General features: G+C 36.0%; 1 protein-coding gene across 22 annotated transcripts in view; it reads right to left on the bottom strand.

Annotated features, from left to right (window-relative positions):
* Positions 1 to 18,423, bottom strand: part of mycbp2 (MYC binding protein 2, E3 ubiquitin protein ligase) — a 139,791-nt gene that overhangs the window by 108,366 nt on the left and 13,002 nt on the right. For 13 of the 22 annotated variants that reach the window (XM_031897067.1, XM_031897074.1, XM_031897078.1 and 10 more), the window contains exons 5-18: positions 16,722 to 16,918; positions 15,249 to 15,491; positions 14,036 to 14,107; positions 12,100 to 12,196; positions 10,646 to 10,719; positions 9,831 to 9,969; positions 8,064 to 8,140; positions 7,628 to 7,838; positions 6,607 to 6,771; positions 5,715 to 5,873; positions 4,813 to 5,017; positions 4,474 to 4,625; positions 2,936 to 3,037; positions 2,475 to 2,501 (exon numbers count right to left, since the gene is read on the bottom strand). In XM_031897067.1, the coding sequence (XP_031752927.1) occupies positions 2,475 to 2,501; positions 2,936 to 3,037; positions 4,474 to 4,625; positions 4,813 to 5,017; positions 5,715 to 5,873; positions 6,607 to 6,771; positions 7,628 to 7,838; positions 8,064 to 8,140; positions 9,831 to 9,969; positions 10,646 to 10,719; positions 12,100 to 12,196; positions 14,036 to 14,107; positions 15,249 to 15,491; positions 16,722 to 16,918 (1,920 nt within the window). Of the gene's footprint in view, positions 1 to 2,474; positions 2,502 to 2,935; positions 3,038 to 4,473; positions 4,626 to 4,812; positions 5,018 to 5,714; positions 5,874 to 6,606; positions 6,775 to 7,627; positions 7,839 to 8,063; positions 8,141 to 9,830; positions 9,970 to 10,645; positions 10,720 to 12,099; positions 12,197 to 14,035; positions 14,108 to 15,248; positions 15,492 to 16,721; positions 16,919 to 18,423 lie in introns of all 22 variants that reach the window. The other 9 variants (XM_031897072.1, XM_031897086.1, XM_031897087.1 and 6 more) reach the window with 6 other exon arrangements.

Genomic DNA, 18,423 nt, shown 5'->3' with positions numbered 1-18,423 from the left:
TGCTGGGAGAAAAGGGAGGGGGTAATATCACACCAACTTGCAGAGCAGGAGTAAACAGTGACTGAAGAAGTTTATCAGAGCACAAGTCACATGGCCGAGGGAACCAAGGAAACTAAGAATCTGGCTAGCCCCATGTCATATTTCAAAATTAAATTAAGTGCTATTAACTAGTGCATTTTGCAAAAAACATGTGTCCCCATTACAGAATCCCTTTAAGGAACCAGTACACTACACATATGAATAAAGCAGAGTAGCAACATTTTTCTAAGGATAGCAGATATTTAAGGAAGCAATACATATTCTTAATACTTCATACATTTTCTTTGAATTCGGCATTTTTGCTTACTTTGGAGGTCACCTTGCAACTTCTTCATTCTCCATTTAGAATTATGACATCTAACCAAAATGGTAATCCCTTATTTTACTCATTATTATTAACATTTATTTATAAAGTGCCAACATATTCTGTACAATAAGTCATTCTCATGCCACGTATTGTGTAATGATGGGCTTATGTGCCTGAAACAACCAAAGTTATATTCTAAGTTTTATGTACAGTCATGGCCAAAATTGTTGGCACCCCAGAAATTTTTCCAGAAAATCAAGTATTTCTCACAGAAAAGTATTGCAGTAACACATGTTTTGCTATACATATGTTTATTCCCTTTGTGTGTATTGGAACAGAACAAAAAAGGGAGGAAAAAAAGCAAATTGAACATAATGTCACACAAAACTCCAAAAATCGGCTGGACAAAATTATTGGCACCCTTAACTTAATATTTGGTTGCACTCCCTTTGGAAAAAATAACTGAAAATCAGTCACTTCCTATAACCATCAATAAGCTTCTTACACCTCTCACCGAGAATTTTGGACCACTCTTCCTTTGCAAACTGCTCCAGGTCTCTTATTGGAAGGGCGCCTTTTCCCAACAGCAATTTTAAGATCTCTCCACAGATGTTCAATGGGATTTAGATCTGGACTCATTGCTGGCCACTTCAGAACTCTCCAGCGCTTTGTTGCCATCCATTTCTGGGTGCTTTTTTATGTATGTGTGGGGTCATTGTCCTGCTGGAAGACCCAAGATCTCGGGTTGAAAACCAGAGATTTCTGAAACTGGGCTCTAGAGTGCGATCTAAAATCCTTTGGTAATCCTCAGATTTCATGATGCCTTGCACACATTCAAGGCACCCAGTGCCAGAGGCAGCAAAACAACCCCAAAACATCATTGAACCGTTCACCATATTTCACTGTAGGCACTGTGTTCTTTTTTTCATAGGCCTCATTTTGTTTTTGGTAAACAGTAGAATGATGTGCTTTACCAAAAAGCTCTATCTTGGTCTCATCTGTCCACAAGAAATTTTCCCAGAAGGATTGTGGCTTACTGTAGTCTTGCTTTTTTATGTCTCTGTGTCAGCAGTGGGGTCCTCCTGGGTCTCCTGCCATAGCGTTTCATTTCATTTAAATGTTGACGGATAGTTGGACACTGATGCTCCCTGAGCCTGCAGGACAGCTTGAATTTCTTTGGAACTTGTTTGGGGCTGCTTATCCACCATCCAGACTATCCTGCGTTGCAACCTTTTATCAATTTTTCTCTTCCGTCCACGCCCAGGAGTATTAGCTACAGTGCCATGGGTTGCAAACTTCTTGATAATGTTGCGCACTGTGGACAAAGGCAAATCTAGATCTCTGGAGATGGACTTGTAACCTTGAGATTGTTGATAATTTTCCAGAATTTTGGTTCTCAAGTCCTCAGACAGTTCTCTTCTCCTCTTTCTGTTGTCCATGCTTAGTGTGGCACACACAGAAACACAATGCAAAGACTAAGTGAACTTCTCTCCTTTTTATCTGCTTTCAGGTGGGATTTTTATATTGCCCACATCTGTTACTTGCCCCAGGTTAGTTTAAAGGAGCATCACATGTTTGAAACAATCTTATTTATCCACAGTTTTGAAAGGGTGCCAATAATTTTGTCCAGCCCATTTTTGGAGTTTTGGGTGACATTGTGTCCAATTTGCTTTTTTTCCTTCCCTTTTTTTGTTCTGTTCCAATACACACAAAGGGAATAAACATGTGTGTAGCAAAACATGTGTTACTGCAATACTTTTCTGTGAGAAATACTTGATTTTCTGGAAAAATTTCTGGGGTGCCAACAATTTTGGCCATCACTGTATAGTCCAGAATCTCAACAAATAATAACCTGTAGATTGTTTTGACTTTTTGTTACTTTCTGTACTTTTAGCGACATTCTCTGAGTTAATTCTAAATACTTAAAACAATTATGTAAACAAATTATTTCAGGTTTACTATGAGAACTCAAGAAAAGGAAAGATTTAGGCTGCACCTCAGAAAAGTTCCAAAGCAGTTACACGAGAACCATTCGCACCACATACCAAAAGGTGCATAATATATACACAAGGTGATCTGAAATACTTCAAAACATTTACCAGTTTTCAGGACATTCATCATACCTTACCTAAATCCCCATTAGGTTTGTTTCCCCCTAAAAAAAAAAAAAAAATACAAAATAAAAACTAAAAAAAATGTAAAACAAAATTTAAGGAAAATTACTTCACACTGCCTATGATTGTAAACAAGGCCTGATACTGGGGACCAAACAAACAAAACAGATGTGGTTTGGCCTCACATTCAAACATAAATTGCTTAACTCAGGCATTGAGAATGTCAAAGTTGACCCTCACATACCAGCTGAGGTCCTAAAACAATCACATGGGCCAAGGACTGCCAGGTGAAAACAGAATGATTCTGTTCTGTTATATTCCATTCTATTCTGTTCTTCAAATCTGTCCCACTACTGCAGGCATTAGTGGTAAAAACAACTGACAGACCAAATCTGTCCACATATTGTAAAATATACAAAAAGCATAACTAATAATTACTCTATTATAGAGATGCAAACAGTAATGCGCAATTTACCTCTTCCTTCATCTATTCTATGCCTCCTGTTGACCCGCTGTCTCTTGTCTTCCTGTCTTAATTGCAGGTGCTCATCTATGTTAACTCCAGGAACAGGTACTGCTACAATAAAATTAGAGAAATATTTATTTCATAATATGTTCTGTTAGTATTACTCTTTAAAATGTGAAAAAAACCTTCCAAAATTAACACAGTACCCCATGTAGCTCATGTACCAAAACACACAGTGAAAATTATTTAGAGATTCTACATTTGATGTTCTATTATATTGCTTCCAATTCCTACTCTAGCAATTTACTAAAGAAGGAACCATATTATTAAAGCAGACTCAACATACAAATTTTTGGAGGTTTCTAGCTTAAATCTACTTGGCTTAGCTTTAATTCTTTAAACCAGACAAAGTAAAGAATAACCTTTATCTCTGCTCTTTTTTTAGGTGCTGGTCTTTTACCCCGTTTTGCCACTCAAGAGTACTACATCTTTTTTTTTTTTTTTTTTTTTAAAGGTTTTATTTTGCATTTTTAAATTTTTAACAACATAAGGGAACAATCCCTTTAAGGAAAATAAGAAGAGAAGAGAGAAGAACAAGAGGAGTCAAAAGAAGAAGAAAAAGGGGGAATGAGCTGGGGGGGGGGTATAAAGTCCAAGGATTATATTTGTACAAAGCCAAGAGGGAAACCCTGTGTCTTTTTTGCCAACTGTTCAAAATCGGTTAAGGTGGTGCGTTTGCCAGGAGCCATGCCCCCCATATGGCCTCGAATTTGTCCGGGCATCCCCGAGCTTGAGTACTTCATCTTTGATGTATGAACATGCAAGTACAGGTATAGACCTGTTGTCCCGAATGCTTGGGGCCTGGGGTTTTCTGGACAAGCAGCCTTTCTGTAACTTGGTTATCCATTCCTTAAGTCTACTCAAAAATCATTTGAACGTTAATTAAACCGGATAGGACTGTTTTGCCTCAAATAGGGTTAATTATATTTTAGCTAGCAAAAAACTACAAGGTACTGTTTTATTACAGAAGAAAAAAAAAACAAAAAAAACAATTCAATTGGAGTCTATGGGGATGGCCATTCTGTAATTTTCACCATTCTGACCCCAATAAAAGCTAAGAAAAAAAATCAAAACTGGCTTTGCAACGGTTGCAGATATGAATTAATAAAATTATTTTTATTATTATGTTAGAAGGTTAATGCTTGAAGTCAGCAACATAGGTCATAGCAGACATTGCCAGTATCAGTGCACTTTTTCCTTTACGTTGCTCTCTGAATAATAATCTGCCTTGTGGCAGAGGTTTCTAGCTAGAGAGCACCACAATATGTGAGTGAAAACACCAGTAGCATGCTACTATTTCCAGTGATTTCCTTGGACATTAAACATCAACAAAAATACTGCACTTTGTAGTCTGTTAAATAGCCAATGTAAAAATTTCACTGACTGATCATTGTTCTGGTCTTCAAAAAGGCCATCTTCACAAACTAACAAATATATCTACACACATGCAGAAAAAATGAATACAAAATAAACAGAATAAGCCACACCTTTACCTAGTAGGAGATCCAATGGTATCATCTCTTTCACAGCATCCAGGATTCCTCTTTGCCTTGCCTCCTGGCCATCAAGCTCCCGAGCACAAGCTTTACAGCATCCACAAACACCACAACCAGATTCTCCCGATCCACAGCCACAAATTCTATAAAATTTAAGCTCCGATAAGATCAGTGAAAAAAGTAAAAAGCTACAAAAATCCATAAAGCGTCAAAACATAGTATCAAGAAGTCCTTACTATTACAAAGTGTTGTAAGATTATAAAGAAATGTGTTTTCAAAAATGCTTCAGGACTCTTCATGAAAGGTAAGGAAATCCTACTATATACCTACCCTCCTGGTACTCGATCAGGTCGTCCACTACTAACACAGCTGGCTCCATATCCTGTGCATTCTCCACACACTGTACAGACCATGCATTGTTCCAGCTTCCATTTATGCATTCGAGGAGGGCACATCATAGATTTTTCATCTTTATCATCGAGTTCCTCCTCAAGATCCTCATCCATTGCCGTTGCCATGTTTTCAACTCCAAAGGCTGACAAAGCCAGTAAAAATGTATATATCACACAAATATGCAAATATTTTCATCTATTCTCCCTAAACAAAAATTATGTTTCTTGTATTATATTACTGAACCTAACTAATAATTTTCTGTATTTCTGTCTTCTTAGTACAGTACTGCAATTTAAGCCTAAAAATATTAGTTAGGAGAGCAAACTTATTATATAAGTGTAATGTCCCCACAAATGAAAGCCATTTGGCAATTATGCCAATTATGTTTAAAGAGCAAGGAATTATTTATACACTGGGGGTGCCAAATTGTCAGGAGCCCTCCAAATGAATTAAAACTTTTCCCTGGGCCAGTGCTCTTCTTCAGAAATAACTGCAAAGGCTTGTACTTTTTTTTACTTTTTTTTCTCTGTCACCATTTTACCAACTCTTCCCAGGGATCCCATGCAGCCCACTAGACTTGCACATGCATAAGAGATCCCCAGAAAAACAGGGTAGGATAATTAATGTAGAAAAAGGGTGTACACTGCCACTTTAAGCTTAGCTCTCTTTAAAGGTGCAATTTTGTGTAAATCAAACAAAAAAAAAAAAAAAATCAATCAATATAAAAAAACAAACACTCAGACATGGCAAACATGTCTTACAAAATGTTACACTAAAAATTGTTATAACATAATAAAAAAAAAAATAAAGTTAAAAATGCAAGAAAGTGGTTTTCTTACCCTTTCCTCCTTGGTTCATAGCACCTGTGTCTCTTCCACACTGGCCCTTGTTGTTGACACCAAATGTCCAAACTTCCCCTTTCTTTGTCAGTACACAAGTATGGGCTTTCCCCATAGCGACTTGAGTCACCACATGTCCTTTCAAGTCTGTCACCAGGTCTAGACAGATCATTTTAAAGGATTAAGATAACGTTGTGCACATGTGCAAAACACTCAAATACAGACACATACCACACAGAAAAACACTGGTAGATGATACATGATGACGTTTCGGTAAACTATTCAAAAACACTTCTGTTGGTTAAAGTAATGCAACAGACAGTAATGCAAGGGCTTATTTACAAGTTTAAGTACAGTGCTTAAAGTGCAATTTAAGAAGCAAGTTGCCATCTATTTTAGCCACGACGCAGCAGTTTTTAATTTAAACATAAATGCTGTCATGAGGGGGAAGGTGTGCCTGATGCAATTAATGGATTTTGGATGCAAGTACCTTCAATAAATGGCATTGGTCACATTACAATGCCTAACTGCATACTACAGAACAATACCCATTGGCCTATACTGGTCAAGTTACTGGGAAACAAGTCTGTTCCCTTTCTAGCATTTTTTATCGATTTCAAATAGAAGTTAAATAACATTAAAAAAAAAATTAATTTTGATCTCCAGAGAAACAAAAACAAGATTATTATTTGTGACTGAACAGAATATCCATGTAAGTGTGTGTTGCTGATGTATAAAACTTTTGAAAATAAAAATACATTTTGTTTTCATGACTGAATGTAGTGATACTGAATCATCTATTTCAGGGGGCATGCATAAATAACGAAACAATTAAAACCATTGTTTATCTACAAAAGACTTACAATAATCACATTTTGTTAAATTCACTTACTTGAGCTGTCAGAATAAATGGCATCTTTTCCAAACATGTACAGTTCACCATCCTTGCTTATGATGGAGCTGCTCCCATTATTGCAGGCAGTGGCTACAACAATTTTTCCATCCATTTTCATCATTTTTTTTGGCTTATAGGGTTTAGATTGTCGACGGCTTTTTGCTGCTTGTGTCATTACAAAAATGATACAACAATAATAAAAACAAACAATACTAAATCAGTAACTGCTTTATTAAATGATTAGTAACACCAAATAATTAAAGTGTTTTAATAAGAAATGAAAATATAATGTATGTTTCCCTGAACTAATCATTTTGAAAAGGAAAAAAAGCACAGGTTACAAAGTCTGTGTAGAATACAATGGGTTTAATTCTTACAGAGAACGATAAACAAGGGTCAAATGTCAATTATGGCTCTTTATAGACCAACAGCAAAAAGTTCTCATATAAAATAGGACCTTGTTGCCACACAGTGGTTTATTTGTAGGTTTTGGATCAACATATACAAAACATTAAATGTATAAAATATACATTTCAGATTTTTGACATTACTGGTTACTAAACAATCTCTTCATAAACAAATGCCATGTAGCAAATCACTGCCCTAAGAAACTTCCATAAGGTAGATATAAAGCATAAAAACTTCTTTGTAGAGCAATATAAAGTGGATCACTTAAAAACAGGAAAAACGGGCTACGAATTTCACACCAAATGCCTGTTTTTAAAATAATTGTTTCCAATTACTTGGGAAGTTCGTTCCTCAGATTATTTATAAACCATTTCTCCACTGCTAATCTATGTTTTATCTTGGGCAGGGATGTCTTGTGCTGGACAGCAACTACTGAACCAGACTTTCTCCAGATGCAAGTGCACATTATTGCACTTGCATTTGTGGCTAAAGCAATAATAAAATTAGCTGTTACATAAAAAGTTACATATACTGCAAGCACAAGTTGCAACGAAATGAAACAAAACTGCTCATTTGAACAAAATAAGGTTATAATAAGAATAATACTGACACTTACTTGACTCTCCATCTTCCCCTTTACTAGCTGTGCCTGTAAAAAATACACTTCCATCGTCAGCAGTAAGTAATGCATGAGAACCATCATGGCCAACTGAGAACTGAACAATCTTTGGAGATTTTGTTATGGGTAGCTCAACCCATTTTCCTGTTGAAGGCCCACCCTGCTTGATTCCAAGGCTCTGATATTTGCCAGTGTAATACACCTAAACAGGGTACCAAAGAAAGAACATATTAATGAAAATATAATTTCAATATGATTTCATATTTACTAAGTAAAAAAAAAAAAAAAAAGTTAGTTATACGCATGACAATTTGAATAAGCAGCCTTAAATGTAAAATGTGCTAAGTTGGTACAACCATTATGCTAATTGTAAAACAAATAACTTTTCTTTATAATTTAACAAAATATAAACAGAATATAATGCCACCTTTCCGCTAGCAGTTTTCATTAGTGCAAACTCTCTTCCCGCTCCCAAAACAGCCAGTTCTTCATCAAAGCCCGTACCTAAAAAAGGGAGAACGAAAAAGAATAAATCACTTTAAAGATAAATACTACATCAAAATTGATCTCTGTTGTAATGCAGGGTATTCTAACTAGAGATGCACCAAATCTACCATTTTCGGATTCAGCCAAACACCGAATCCTTCGCAAAAGATTTGGCCGAATTCTGAACTGAACCCGAATCCTTATTTGCATATGCAAATAAAGCGTCAAAGAGAACCGCACACTGCAAAAAGTTTTCAACTTTGTGTGTTTGTGTGACAAAAAGTCATGTGAGTTTAAAGATTTGGTTTGGTCAGGAGCGTTCATTCAGCCAAATCCTGCTGAAAAAGCCAGAATCTTGGCCAAATCCCAACCCAAATCCTGCATTCGGCACATCCCTAACACAAAATACTCTTTCCAAACACTTTTTAATTCCACTTGTTTTCAGATAGTTCACCAGAAGCTTTTTTTTTTTTTAACTACTTCCTTTATTTTGATTTTTAATTTTCCATCTTCTAAGGTCACCCTGAAGCAGCTGGGGTTAATTTGTTACATTAGTTGATACATTTCTTATCTTTGGTCCTGCTGACCATAATCCCAAATTTCATTAAAGTTAGCTGTTATAATTTATACAATTACTGCTAATGCTACACAGATGCTGCCATACTTTAATGAATGTGCCCCTAAGTGTAGCAAATTGTAACAGAGTTTGCACCTGGATTACTGTGCTAGCTGGAAACACCAGAAAGAACAAAGTTAAACAAGTTAGTAAAAATGGTCAAAAATAAGAAATAGGAAGCAACTGCTTGGAAGATAAACACCATCTTTAATAGAACGTGTGAGATATTTTAGATCGCGGTTGCCTTGAGAGGAAACCGTATGCCATCCCACCAGCAATTTGCATTCTCACCGGTGGGATGGAATTTTGGGGAGATTAGTCACCCGCGACAAGGGAGATTTGTTGTGGGCGACTAATCTCCCCGTCTGCCCTAAAACAGAAACTTTAAGCTATGGGTCAGATATGAGCAGGAGGGTTTCTCGAGTTTTGATGACCAGAGAGAAAGCATTACACCTATTTAACACTTTGTACTGGTATGAAAGGCAGTATAAATGCTGATAAACTTAAAGCAACCCTAACAACCAATTGTTAAAGGAATACTGTCATCATTTTTATGGTGTACTTTTCTTTTTATTTATAAATAACACTGTTTACATAGCAAAAAATTCACTCTACCATTTAAAATTTTATTCCTGAACTAACAAATGTATTTTTTTTTAGCTGTAATGTGTAGGCGCCATCTCAGTGCATTGTGCCTGAGTCTGAGCTTTCAGAAGGAGCAAGCGCTTTCTGGTAACCTATTGTTTCTCCTACTCCCATGTAACTACTATCTTGCTACCTTCCCATTGTTCTGCTGATCGGCTGCTGGGAGAGGGGTGACATCATTCCAATTTGCAGCTCAGCAGTAAAGTGCAACTGAAGTTTATTAGAGCACAGGTCAAATGGCTATGGCACCCTGGGAAATTAAGAATACGGCTAGCCCCATGTGAAATTTAAAAATTAAATATTAAAAAATCTGTTTTCAATGCAGGATTCTGCTGGAGAAGCTCTATTAACTGATGTGTTTTGAGAAAAACATGTTTTCTCATGACAGTATTCATTTAAATAAAGCAAAGTACTACATATAGAAACATTTTTCACAAATGTTCTTACTTATAATGTGCAAATCTTTCTCCAGGTCAAACAGTGAGATGCCACATGCATGTAAACATTTCCTTGCAAGTTTTAGCTGGAGTTCCTGCTGTAATACAGGCTCTGTACTAGTTGCAAATATTCGAACAACGAATCCATCCTATGACAAATTAGAACAAAATGAGACAGTTGGGAGAAAGTCCTGTATCACAGATAATCAAATTATTTTGTTACGCAAACCTTGAGAAAAAAAAAATTAATTGGCACATATGCTAGAACATTTGAGACAAAGTAGTTATACCTCATATAGAAAAACAACCAAAGCAATATTAAACCGATTTATTTGAGGTGAACAGACAACTAACATTTCGGCTGTCACACCAGCCAGATTTACACAAACCCTATATAGTGTGTTTGGCGGGAAAACCAAACGGACAGTGGTATGGAAATGAAACAACCCTAGTGATGACATAATACACCCACCCCCTACGTGAAAACCATCACCCCAATATATATATTTATTTATATATCTCTCTCCTCAGGAGTTTTCCAAATCTCCTTCCCTCAGCAAAAGTTTCTCACTCTACTTCCTACTCCCCTCTACTAAATGTTGGTTTAACACCAATATATATTTGCACACATTTTTAAGTGCTTCATCATTTACATGTTGATATGATAAGGGACATTTTTTTTCCTTGAAAGTGCGCTACACCTGTTGTGTTTTGACAACAATATAAATGAATAAAAATCCAAAAAGACCCAATTAGCAACATATTTATAAATAAGCATCTTAATATAATTAAAAAAATACAGCTACAGCCCGTTTCATAACTTACATCCTTAGAAGCAGCAATCTGGTTTATGAATTCTCCATCACTGAAGAGGATATTCTGTCCATCAGTGTTACCATCTAATAAAAAAAAAAATGGAAAAAAAAATAAAGATATAAAAAAAAAAAAAAAAGTGGCCCTATGATGTAAGCTGTTGTACTCTGGGCATATTTATAATGTTGTTTAAAATTATTTATTCTAGAAAAAGGGTCAATAAGGGCTTGTGTTTGGATTTAGTATGCATAGGGTTATACCACAAAAGGTGCAAAATTTGCTACAGGTCCAGGCATTTATAAGATCCAATTAGCAGGTAACTGGAACTCTATTGTTATTCGTAGTAATGTCTGTAATTACAGACAATGGGTAAACCATAATGAACTGCCGGTTATAATACTTCAGCTGAGATTTTTATAAAATAATAAGTGCAATTGTATAAGTATAAAAGCTTAATACACTGAGGCATACTTATTTTAATGTGTTAGCCAACATCATTGGTAAAGTTGCCCATAGCAACCGATCAGATCTATGCTTTTGTTTCTATGGGTATAATATATAGGTATAAGCTGATCAGATCTATCCTTTTGTTTTCTATGGATATAATATATGGGTATAAACTGGCATACACTTTAAATTATATAAGCCCCTATAAGAGGGTGCCCTCTCCTGTTATTTGTTAGGGTAAAGTCATGTGAGCTTAATACGCCCGTACACTAAAAAAAAAAAAAAAACCTTCTCGTTGTGCCTGCACCCGGAAACACTGAATCGGATCAGGTGCAGGCGCACACAGTCAATATTCACCAACTAGCACAAGACTTGGCGGACATCGGCTGCATGTGCCTGCACCTGGACAGATTCAATGCTTCCGGGTGAAAGCACAACGAAAAGATTTTTTTTTTAAGGTGTACAGGCATATTGTCATCCGGCGCTTATCCACGGGCTGACCATATGCCCATGTGACCTTACCCTTAAGAGTTTAACAGCCTAGCAAAGACCACCTTTTGCCCTGTAACTACTACAACTGTAACTGTTACACCCGAAAGAACTTCTGAATTGTTAAGGTTACACAGATAAGTAGTTAGATATTTTGTGCCATTTGTATCTTTTGTACATTTGTATCAATTGTGCATTAACATTAGTCACCTGTATAAATGCTCACATTTTGTTGCTATAGGTTAATGCACCTTGGCAAACTTTGTGACATTTTATTATGTATGGGGGTTATATCCACTCCTGTGTGTGCACTTATGAGCCAGTGTCAGTGCAGTGAAAGCATGGATCGTAGCAGATCAGCATTTTCTCAGTGTAGGTGGGGAAAATACTAGTGTGCCATTGAACTTACTTAGCAGATGTATTCTAGTCATCACAGTCTTTAAATGTTTTAATTATATTATAGAATGGCCCATTCTGAGCAACTAGTCAGTTGGTCTTTATTATTTATTTTTCAATGTCTTGTTGCCTACCTGGCACTGTAACTGTCCCATCCTGTTCCAATGTCTCTGGATTTATCCTTTTAGCTGTCATGCCTTGATTGCTCGTGTCTCTGTAGAGTAAATAACCCTAAAAGGAAGTAAAATTAAAGAAAATAAAGCATCCTATCTTTTACAAGGCTTTCAATAAAATAGCATTAGAAAAAGGCCTTAGAAAAAGGCAAGGAGGAAAACAAAAACAGAGTAGTGTCATGGATACCAAGAGAATAGAAACTAGTGGACTACCCACAATAAATGGTTTGCAGTAAATCTGCTGAAGCTTTTTTCACACTTTTTGGATTTTTGTAGAGGAGGGGGATGTTAAAAGCAACATATTGTGTAACAAAACAAGAATGTACCAGTGCATTTAACTTTTAAATATAGAAACAATCTGCTTAAAATTGGGACAATTTATTGAAAGTCTTCCCCCAATTCTACTCATGTTCCACTTCCTGCTGCCTCCTTTTACTGGCTGTATGGGTGGTGTGGCCAAAAAGCTGTGATTGGCTCCCCCCTCCTACTGTGCTTCTGGCTCAGAGCATTAAAACACACTCAACCCTTATCTGAAACATGGACAGGGACTATATCATATCTATAGAGAACTTCAATAAGAGGGCCATATTTAAAGAGAATGGTCATTTAACCCAGAGTAAAACCAGCTCCGTATTGTATTCATTATTCATGTGGGGTTTAATGTCTTTAAAAAGCTGCTGGGAGAAATATTTTACAAGAAAAGGTATTTCTTGGCTTTTGCAGCTAGTAGGTTATTGGCGAGTCATAATAGAGGGGAAATGGTGTACCTAAAACCAACTGAAGGGGTTTAGGCAAACTATGGTTAGATGGAAAGCAGGTTAATTGGTTATATAGAAACTGCTTATGGAGAGAATAAGCAGTCATGACAAGAAAGTTACCAAGATTGAAACAAACAAGTGAGGGTTTTAGCAGTGAATGAGTGATTTCTGCATATTTTTATGTGTGTATGGGATTGAGAAGTATGAAGTAGCAAGACTGGAATGTAGCAGGTAGTAAGAAAGGGGGAAAACAACATTTTTCAACTTCCTCAAAGGCAACAGGGAGTTAAACAAAAAGAGTGAGGACCGTTAGACAGGAGTTTAAGAAGGGGTAAGGAATTAAATGCTGTGCAGGAGAGTTTAAAGGGGTGGTTCACCTTTAAATTTACTTTTAGTATGTTATAGATTGGCCCATTCAAAAGAACTTGTCAATTGTTCTTCATTATTTATTTTTTATAATTTTTTCTAATTATTTGCCTTCTTCTGACTCTATCCAACTTTTAAATAAGGGTCACTGACCCCAGGAGCTTAAAAAAAAAAATTGATTGCTCTATGAGGCTACAATTTTATTGCTAAAAGATACTTTTTATTACTTATTTATATATACAGGTCCTCTCATATTCATATACCAGTCTCTCATTCCAACCACTCCCTGGTTGCTAAGGTAATTTGAACCCTAGCAACCAGATAACTGTTGAAAGTCCAATCTGGAAAATTTTGAAACAAAAAGTGAATTCATAAAAGAAACCAAAAATTATAAAACAATTGCAAGTTGTCTTAAAATATTACTCAATACATCTTACTGAAAGTTAACTCAAAGGTAAACAACCCCTTTAATAACTGCAAAAATCTAGTCCTGACTGAATTTTGGGTGAAATGTAAGTGTTGTCAAACTCAAGCAACCCTCTTTGTTCCTTTTCTATAGGGGCTTAAGTAGTGTATGTACAGGGCTGCGGATCATAGAAAATACCTGCGGGCCAGAAGCTGCATGCTGGATGGCCCTGTGCTAGCTGATGTGGGGTCAAACAGAGCTCTCCAGCCTTTTAGCTTAATAAGTCTTACATGATGCATTTCCTGTCTTTCTGAAAATGCAGCAATCAACATGTTAAAACTTTTCATTTTGTCCACCGCTCCCTTACCTGAGCATAACCTAACCATGACTTCTTTTCTCTTCTACTTTTAATGCGGGATGTGGAATTATATATGTGGCCCTGAAAAACAAAAAAAAACGGAATTTGTAAAATGATATTTATAACGTAAACCAGATTTACATAATCAAAATTAAGTGATACTGCACATGGGGTGTTTCCTTCCATTTTAATTGTCCCAATAGCTTGTTCTCCCGAGCCTCTTCTGTAGGGTAATGCCTGGTGCTTGATACTGACGGGTCGGCACTTCTCCAGAAGTAATAATTCAAATCGAAGTAGAACCAGCACAGCAAGGAAAGTGAAGCAGGAAAACCCCTGCATGTTAAATTTTGTGGGAATGCCCGCAAAACATTACCATATAACATATTAATATGATTGGGAGGCGGCTTAGATGATGGTACTTCTCTACTGGATGAAATGCACTACCAGAGAAAGCTTCCTATGTGGCATCAGCATAATTATTAATTGAAACATACTGACTAAATGAATTTATAGTATTAGAGAACCCCTTATGATTAAGTCTGTAAAAATAATGGCAAAATACACACAGATTTACTAAAACATTTCTCATTTTTTGAAATTTAAAAATTTTAATAAATGCCAGAAATGTCTTGCATTAACTAAGTCTGAACTGAAAAGGTCTGTGCGGGAAAAGGCGCAGAAATCCCAAATATTGTCTTGTCGCACGAAAACTGCAACTTTTTAAAAATTGTTGCACAAAAACCTTTGTTGCACAAAAAATCTGAAAACCTCTAAAGTTTCAAAGGAAAGAAGGATCCAGCAGGGAAGGGATATCTGCCATTGACTTCTAGATGATCTCAGAATATTTTAGACGTTTGAAAAGCATAGTAAATCTTGGAGAAGGTATAAATGGGGTTCATGGGACAGGTCAAGGATAAGCAATAAATGAAAGGCAATAATAACAATTTTGTCTCAAACCTAATCTGCCTTAAGGTTCTTGGGCATTGATGACTCTAGTGACTAGAGAGTATTTAAACATATAGGTCAGAGACATAAACATAATTATATTTGGTAATGACCTCACAAAAATAAATGTTGTGCATGTTCAAAAACTTGCTAGCTACTAGCACAGTAAGCTTTGCCAAGGGGCAATCTGTCATAGCCAATCCACACACATTACATATATCACTAGCATAATACATGACACTAATTTGAGTTTCGATAATAAGTATATATCTATTACCCTCACTGTCCCACTATAGCCGGAGCCAATTTTGTAAAGGCCATCTTTGCATAAGAGATAAAGGAAAAAGCCATCGCTCTGAAGGAGGCACTGTTCATCTTCATCAACAGGAATGTCTCGAAGAGACCACTTCTGCATCAAGGCAGCTTTTTTAATCCCACTAGTAAACCAGTCCTGGATCTGGATTTTTCCCACCAGCACTGCTTGGACACTCCTTTGAAGGGAGTTTAAAATTGTTGGCACCTAAAAAAAGAGAGCAGTGGGCATAAATACAGATAGTTCACTAAGCACATACAAATTGCAAGGATAACATGTTTTTTCACATTCATACACATTCATTTAAATCCTTATTTAAATCGTTATTACAGACCTATTTATTGAAAGTTTGTGACAAAGCTGGAAGCAGCACCATTTGCTATTCTGTTCTGCCCCTAACAAACAATAGTCAACAGCTGACATTCCACTTTCCAGTTAAGGCTTGGATGTGCCATATTCAGACCACAATGAAGTCCTAATCCAATGAGAATTTCTTGCCCTTTCAATTTACATCCAATCATGGCTGGTAAGATTTGAACCAGGAAGACTACAGGTGTAGATCCACACAATTCCTAACCCCATGACCTCATGACAGTTTAAATAATACCGACGCTTTTACAATGGAGATAAAAAGTCTACACACCCCTGCAAAATGTTAGATTTATGTTTGATAGAAAAAAAAAAAAAAACCTAGATAAATCTATACAAAAAAAAAAAAGTTGAACACAAATCAAACAGTTTAGTGGAAAAAGAAATCCAAGTAAACCCAGCACACACAAACCTATGCCGACCTATCTATACACTCACATACATAAACTATATATACCAACATCAATATTAACTGTAGATTTTAGTATCACAATAGCCTTGGATACTATGCTTGTTCAAAAACTCATCCAAGCCCCTCTTAAAGGCATTAACAGAATCTGCCATTACAACATGACTCAGAAGGGCATTCCCCAACCTTACTGTCCTCACCGTGAAAAATTACCTACACTGCTTCAAATGAAAGTTCCTTTCCTCTAATCTAAAGGTGTGGCCTCTGGTGCGCTAATCCTTTTAATGGGAGTGAAGAACACCCCCTTATCTGCCTATAATCTGGTGAAACATATTGTTAAAGTTGCCGCATATTTGGCATAATATTTATTTCTATCCTCCAGTTTCAAGAAATATTTTCTTGAAAATATTGCATTCAATGAGGCATGGTATGGCTTTAAGCTCTACTGTATGGGCCATCTCCTATCTATTGGAAAACAAAGCTTGGTTGATTTGCATTCAGAAAAGCTATACACACTATACGTTCATAACCAGGAAAAGCCATACTAAATGTAGGTCATTTCTATTACAAATATAATGCTTTTTAGAAACATGCACTCAAGGTCCAAACTTTTAAATGTGATAGGCAACTGTAACATTTTTATTTACTGTGAGAAGTACCTGAATATTTTGGCAAGCATGGCTGCCATTATTAGTAAGAATAGCAGAGATAGCCTGCAAGATCTTTCCTGTTTCACCCCATGAGACCACCAAGCTGAAGAGGCAAGCACAGGAGACTGCAGTAAGCGTCTGCCCTGTGCTATCATTTGATCCTGTGCTGCGAACTGTAATTTCCAGAATGAGCTGGAGTAGAGATTCTGTAAATACACAAAACAAGAGAAAATCTTGTATTAAAATAAATAATACAAATAAAACAAAAAGTAGTCATATACACCCAAACAAAGGAGTTTTACATTTGTGTGGATATAGAAGAGTTTATTTTATGAATATATGTTTGTATGCAGAATATGTACAGCAGGAAAATCAATGGTTCTCACAAACCCATGGCAATAGTTTAACCAGTTTATTGGACTGAAAAATATTTTGCAGGTTTCTTCATTAACAAAGTATAAAAAGCTTGTTTCAGAGTCTACTCACAATACAGCAATTAAAAAAAGGTTAAGTCATTAAAATACTAACAAAAGTGCCCTGCCCACACTATGGGGCACATATATTAAAGTAGGAAATGTCTGATTACAAAAAAATTTGTATTTTTTCTAAAGTTTACAACTTTTGCGTATTTTCTGCGATATTCTAGTAAATTTGCTCAACTTTTTCGTACTTTGCGACAAAATCGTATTTGTCTCAACGAGTACGAAAATTTCGGATTCATTCAAGCTTCGGTATTATGGCTTTCCTTGGGCCATGTTGGAGCTGCAGAGTGCTATTGAGTCCTATAGGAGGCATCTAAAAACATGCACAGAAGGTTCAAAGTCAGAGAGGTTTTCGCGCCATTCACGATCGTTCAGATACAAAAATTTCAGATCGTACCACAATATTTTTGCACAAGCACGACGTGACTTTTCGCAAAATTAACGCACATCAGAAATTTTCGTATTAAATGCGAATTTTCGCAAATCATACTCGTAATTAGGACTTTAATGAATCTGTCCCTATATGTATACAAAATTACACAAATACTATCCGAAACCAATTAAAAAGCTAAAATTTAAAGGGGTAGTTTACTTTTAAGGTAGCTTTCAGTATGTTACATAATGTTCTGTTCTTAGCAACTTGCTACAAAAAGACACATATAGTTAACTTTTTCCCACTGATAAATACACTTCTAAAAATCCCATAGGAATGAATAAAAAGGTGAATTTTTCTGTGGTGAGCTCTAATCTCAAATTCTGATAAATCTACCCCTAAAAATACAAGTTGATCTACCAAAGAAAGGTTAATGCAAAAAATAATCAATAATTAATGTTTTGGAAAAATCGAATCATAAATCCTGACTCTCTCTGGTTTGCAGGACTGATCAACAGTTACCGGAAACATTTAGTTGTTTTCCTCAATAAATAAATGAACAAATATAATTTTTTTGGACTTGAATGAAAAAATCGAGCACCACTGTATAATAATGAATCAGAAGCAATTAGGCCTAAATCCTTAAGCAAAGTTAAGTTTAAATATTCAAAAGTTATCATGCTTATGTAATTGTATAAACCTGCCCATCTGGAACATCTTACACTACTGGCACAAAGATTTAAATAAGGTAGAGTTTCTTTTTTTATCTACAATCAAATAACAACAACTATAAAATTGATAAATACACAAATACAGTTTTAAGACTTTTATGTTGCCCCAAAAGGTTCATAATAAG

Source organism: Xenopus tropicalis, chromosome 2, assembly GCF_000004195.4.
Source record: "Xenopus tropicalis strain Nigerian chromosome 2, UCB_Xtro_10.0, whole genome shotgun sequence".
Lineage (NCBI taxonomy): Eukaryota > Metazoa > Chordata > Amphibia > Anura > Pipidae > Xenopus > Xenopus tropicalis.
Note: the sequence above shows the minus strand (reverse complement) of the source record. Positions and strands in the feature narration are given on the sequence as shown.